Genomic DNA, 6259 nt, shown 5'->3' with positions numbered 1-6259 from the left:
CAAAGTATCGCGATAACGTAGCCACCAGCGACTTCTCGCGATGTTCGGGCCGGCAAAGGGTGGCCATTTTGGACCCCCCGCGGTGCCTGGTTGCCCCGGCGGCGTCTGCCATCCTGCTGCCGGGACCAAAGCTGGCCCCACGGGTGTCTGGCCTGTGGGCGGCCAGACCGACACGATGTGGCGGCTCCGCTGCAAGGCCAAGGATGGCACCCATGTTTTGCAGGAGTTGTCCAGCCGGACCCGGGTGCGGGAGCTCCAGCGCCAAATTGCCACCATCACTGGGATCGCCCCCAGCTATCAGCGAATTCTTGTCGGATACCCGCCGGAATGCCTGGATCTCAGCAATGGGGATACCCTTCTGGGGGATTTGCCCATCCAGTCAGGTAAGGGATTCGGGGCCGGGACCAAGGAAAAGCCTGGGAGGAAAGGGGCGTGAGGGAGAAGAGAGGAACAGTCAGGGCAAGGTGGCCGTGGCAAAGCCGGGGTCTTTGAGGACAAGGATAGATTAAAGCACAGAGAACTCTGACGAGTATCTACCAACTCCTTGACTTTACTTATGGTTCAAAGAGACAGGGAGGACGCAACCTATGTAAGAAACCCAAAGCCTTGGAGTCCTCCCTTCCTCAGTCTACCTTGAAAACGCCTCATTCATTTTGTTTTCTATCGGCGTCCACAAAGGTATGAAAAAGTAGAACCTGTTTTCTCTGCCCTGATGGTTCTTTCCCTCTATATTACTGAAAGAAGATAGCACATCTGTAGGATGCAAAATACTTTTCTTTCTTGCTTTCCTGATTTTTTCAATCACCTTCATATATACTGACTTTGACAGGTATATTCATTTTAGAGTTTGCTCTTACACATTCATGAAAGGCCCTTTCAAGTTCTAAACAGCAGTTGTTTCTGTTCAGTATTAAAATTTGAACAGCAATATTGATAATTAAAAGCTTCCACCGATACTTGCGTCAAGGATCCTGTAAACACGGAACAGGCTAGGTAAGTTTTAGAAAAAAGAGAACCCCCTAGTGGTCTAGTCTGTGGTAAACACCATTCGGAAAATTTGTGCTTTTTTAATAGAGAGCAAGCTAAGAAAATTTTGTTCTTGAAATGTATCTTCTTAAGAAAGTAAACAAAGGTGTATAACCCAGGCTACTTCACAAAATTGAGTTGCACCTAAAGTGTTTTTGTTCTTTGTTCTATTTTGAACTTTATAAAAGATTCAGCTAACAGGGAGTGTTACTGGTCACTGGTTTGCAAAGCTGTATTCTCTCCAATAAGCCCAGCTCATACTTTAACTCCTGTTTGTAACTTACAGACTTGGCTAGTGAACACCCGCACAGTTTCATCTATACTTTCTCTGCAGTTCTGGATTTGTTCTGTTTTTGACAGGCGACATGCTGATTGTTGAAGAAGACCAAACCAGGCCCCAAACTTCACCTGCATTTACAAAACATGGTGCTCCTAGTTACGTCAGGGAAACTTTGCCTGTGCTTACCAGAACCGCGGTCCCAGCAGACAACTCTTGCCTCTTTACCAGTGTGTACTATGTTGTCGAAGGAGGAGTCTTGAATCCAGCTTGTGCCCCTGAGATGAGGCGCCTCATAGCACAAATTGTAGCAAGTGATCCAGACTTCTATAGCGAGGCAATACTGGGAAAAACAAATCAAGAGTACTGTGAATGGATCAAAAGGGATGATACCTGGGGCGGAGCTATTGAGATATCAATTTTGTCTAAATTTTATCAATGCGAAATATGTGTAGTAGATACACAGACAGTAAGAATTGATCGTTTTGGGGAAGATGCGGGCTATACCAAAAGGGTCCTGCTTATTTATGATGGCATCCACTACGATCCACTTCAACGTACCTTTCCCGACCCAGACACCCCTCCTCTGACCATTTTCTCCTCTAATGATGATATTGTTCTTGTACAAGCACTGGAATTAGCAGATGAAGCTAAAAGAAAGAGACAGTTTACTGATGTAAACCGCTTCACCCTGAGATGCATGGTATGTCAAAAGGGATTAACTGGACAAGCAGAAGCAAGGGAACATGCCAGGGAGACAGGCCATACCAACTTTGGAGAAGTGTGATCTATGCATGATGAGGATTGAAGCCTACTACCTCACAGATCCAGAACGTTCTGGGTTTTCCAATAAGCTATTCATAACCCTAAAGAACAAAGGACACAATGCTTGAATCATCTTTTTAACTTAAAGCCACTAAGATACTGAAATTCCTTGTTAAGATTAAAATTAGTGTGCAAGTTTACAGATGTGTGTCTACAATGGTGATACATGCCCTCTTTCTGCTGGGGTGACAGACTAGGTGGTCTTTGCTATCTACTGACACCAACCTAAAGATGGAGTTTTAAGTATTATAAACTAGCACCCAACAGCATTAACTTGTAGGAGAAAATAGCTTCATATTTGGGTAATGCAGAAGGCCTCATGTGTGGCCACCGGACATAAACCACAATGTCTCCAGTAATTGAGTTCTTTTAAAAACTCTGAGTTAATAGTTTATAAATTATGAATTGATTTCTCAAATGAAGATATCAGAATTGTCAAAACTGATTTTATATTGCAATTTGGTAGGCTTTATAAATGTGTACTTAACCAGTTATAAGTGTATAACAAGCAATTTTTATAGAGATGAGTCTGTTCCTTGAGAATGTTACCTAAAAACAGGAACTTAAGAGTGCCCAGTTTGGGATTTCTAGCATGTAAAAGTAAGAATGTATGAGGGAAAAGGTGCCTGGCAGCTTACTGAAGCTTTAAAAGACCGTTGGCCTCGTGTTTTAATGCAACTCATTTACTGATCTTTGTCACATTTAGATAAAATTTTAAAATTAAGCAGGGTATTTTTTTTAATAGAAGTCTCTTGAAATTTGCTTGATTTTTGCTTTTTTACATAATGATTTGAAGGGATTTCATTTCCTCATCTTTTTGTTAAGACTTTCTCTAACTCCTAAAAGAAAAACCTTCATCTAAAGTGATAATGCTTTGCTTTGGTTTGGTTTTTGTGAGATCTTTTGCTTACCTAAACAGTATTTGTTTTTCATCCTAGCCTTATTCCACCACTGATGCTTTTTCGAATAATTTCACATTTCTGCAAATTAGTACTTTGCTTATCCACACCTTTTCTTGGACTTTTAAAGAGTTTTAAAGTAATTGAGATAATAATGTTGAATGAATTTGTTTCACTTCCAAAATATGAGTTTTTAAATCCTTGCCTTATCTGAATAGCTTCTTCCTAATATTAGATGTGTAGCCATTTGCATAGTGGGCTCATCTTTAAGGCACACCCTCTAAAACTTAGCTTCTTAATGAGATCTAGATAGAAGTTTTCTACCTCTTAATTCTTCTGAAGATCAGGGATGCTAAATTATCATCTGTTATGTATTATCTTGCATAATGTGGAGAGGCTTAATGTGAGGTTTTGTTATTATTGGTCTCATTTTTGATTATCTCACTAATGGCATACTTTAAAGCACTGAAATCTTTTTCACCGTATCTTCTTGACAAATGTTACAAAATTGAGGTTTACTTTTAACACTTCCACTCAGTGGAGGTGACCATATAAAATTAAGGAAATATCAACAATTTAGGGAAAAAATACCTTTAAGGAACAATTCACAAAGTATGCTTGAAATTATTAGATGACATTTTTTGAGTACTTTTTGTGTGAATAGCTGCTTTAGGCATAAGTTATTTTGGTCAGTATAACTTAAAAGTGTTTAATTTTCTATTTTACTGAGCCTTAAAAATAGCTCTTGTGAGTTTGCAATACTTAATATTTGGCAATCATAATATATACAAATGAATATGATTGAAAATGTGTTGGTACCTGTCTGTCCTCTAGTCTAAAAGGTTTTTGTATCTCTTAATTTTCCTAGAAAATATTAAATTTAAAATTGTAAGTTATATCACTGGGTAATCTCCACCAAATTGTTTGCCTTTTCCAGGTACTCCAGGTGCCAGACTTGACATTTGCTAACTTGGAATATTACAGAAGTTTATTCATGCAACAAATATTTATTGAGTAATATGTCAGGTGTCTATTGATGTGTTTCCCAACCTGATTTCTGGGTTACTTTAACAAATGGAAAAAAATAGAACCTGATATTTTATAAAATTAAACCCCTTCATTTTAATTGTTTTTGTTTATAGATTTAAGCTTATACTTTTATAGCAAATGTCAAGTGTTTATTCAGAGGATCTATTTCAGTCTAGTTTACCTGTTATGTAGGTTGTCTAGTCACCAATTGGAAACTGATACCCAAATCATTTTCAATGACTTTTTAAATTAATCAGCATTAGGTCTTTAATGCTCTAATCATAGAAAATTCAAAATTGAAGCTCATTTGATTGAATTATTGAGTATTAAAAACCTAAACTTGTGCTCATGCCAAACTCATTTATAATACGTTTCATAGGATTTAAAGATTTCTTTAACTGCAGAAATTTAGCTTTTGAAATTATTAATATATAAATTCTAATCTCTAGAATTTTGAAAACCTGTGGATTCAGTGTTTGCAGTAGGGTTAAAAGAAACTTTTCCTTAAATTTGCCCTTGAGCAGAATGAAACCCGCTTCTTAGTCATTGTTTTTGACTGCCACACAAGAAATTTTTTTTTAATTAAAATGAGAATAGTCTCCATTAGTGGCAGAATGAATGGAGATTGTGTTTTTCTACCCCTACTCCTTTTTGTTATTCTTCTTTCCCTTACTCTTCTTTAGATTTAAAAATCAGGTGTAGGTCTATGAAAATACATTTCTAGATAGAGTGATTTCAGAAATTAAAGTTTAATCCCTGGGAATTTTATGATGTGATAGTCATATGAAGACACCAGTGTGGTACATCTGTTAATGGTTTAGGGTTGATTTTTCAAATGTTTTCATGAATGAAAGTTGGCTGCTGGTCAGCTTGACCCTCTTGGCAAAAACTAATATAGTCATACCACTTGATTATTCCATGAAATTCAAGTCCTTGCAAAATCCTAATCAGGAATGAATTAACATTATATTATTTATCTATACATGACCCTAAGTGCCCATGCCTAACTTACTTATCCTTTCTAGCCAATGTAGGCTTTAAAACATGGATGTTATAAGTTGCCCTAGCTAAACATAGTTTTCTGTGTCTTTTTTTGAAAATTAAAATGGGAAATATGCAAGATTAGCAGCAGAGTGAATTTTTTCTTTATGATTCAGGTGGCCTTCCTAAACTTTCATATACTAAGATTTATGTTCTTTCATGTGCTGAAATGCATATTTGTTATTATTTACAGCACTTTAAAAAATGTGAAATAAAAGTTTACATGTTAGCCCTCTCCAGGGATCTTATTAAAGACATTAAAATGTAATTCTTGAGCTGCTAACAATCAGCTTTTCTTAACAATTACCATCAGTGTATGGTGTATCCAGTGGTACAACAATCTGGTGTTTCAATAACAGTAGCACTCAATTTCAGTAACTATTAGCATGCTCTACGCCTTAGCTTTCAAAATGTTACCTATTTCTATTATATGATTGTTCTTTATCATTCTGATTTGTCCTTATTAGCACAAAGATGACTAACAACTTCGAAAAGGTTACATTCTTAAATTTTCATTTGTTTCTAGGCAAATTTATTTTAAGGGAACTGATTTTTGAGTCAGAGTCCTTAAAAGTCATATGTAAGCAACATTATTAAGACTTAAGTGAAACACTTCATTTGAATAAGCTAGTTTATTGAAGATATTTTCTTACTAAAAGTTATAATATTCCAACACATCTCATCCAACTTAGAATATAAAACTTCCTGATTATGGGAAGGGGTTGTTTTTTTTTCCTTCAAAAATTAGCTAGTTCACAGTGCTTAGAATATTTGACTTAGAAGAAGTTACTACATTGATAACTTGAATTATGAGGTGCTGATTTTGGTCTTAGTTCACATAAATTTAAAGGAGATCAATGACCTTCCTGTACTATTTTAGAATGAAGGGAGAAAGGGGCAGGAGAATAAAGTACCACTTAAACAGAAGCGATCCTCAGATGGATGCATTCCTAGCTGTGAATTATGCTATTTGGAAAACTTTTTCAAGCAATGCCTTTTTGTCACCTTAATCCTTCTCCCCCATTTCCTGGCATAGAATGTAGCAGGGATGTAACTGAAAAGCTAGTCATTAAAGTATAAAATCATGAATATAAGCATTTTGGTATGATGCCTTTTTATACTTGTTTTTAAAAATACAACCCTACAACTAGGAGTTTAGGGA

The 6259-nt window shown here is 36.6% G+C and overlaps 1 protein-coding gene across 2 annotated transcripts in view; it reads left to right on the top strand.

Moving 5' to 3' along the window:
- Positions 1-90: 90 nt before the first annotated feature.
- The window catches only part of CUNH1orf116 (chromosome unknown C1orf116 homolog), a 31101-nt gene continuing 24932 nt past the window's right edge, over positions 91-6259 (top strand). For both annotated transcript variants that reach the window (XM_016129238.2, XM_016129237.2), the window contains exon 1: positions 91-383. In XM_016129238.2, coding sequence (XP_015984724.2) covers positions 204-383 — 180 coding nt within the window. In that variant the 5' untranslated portion in view covers positions 91-203. The remainder of the gene's footprint in view (positions 384-6259) is intronic.

This window comes from Rousettus aegyptiacus, unplaced genomic scaffold (assembly GCF_014176215.1).
Source record: "Rousettus aegyptiacus isolate mRouAeg1 unplaced genomic scaffold, mRouAeg1.p scaffold_m13_p_17, whole genome shotgun sequence".
In the NCBI taxonomy this organism is placed as follows: domain Eukaryota; kingdom Metazoa; phylum Chordata; class Mammalia; order Chiroptera; family Pteropodidae; genus Rousettus; species Rousettus aegyptiacus.
Note: the sequence above shows the minus strand (reverse complement) of the source record. Positions and strands in the feature narration are given on the sequence as shown.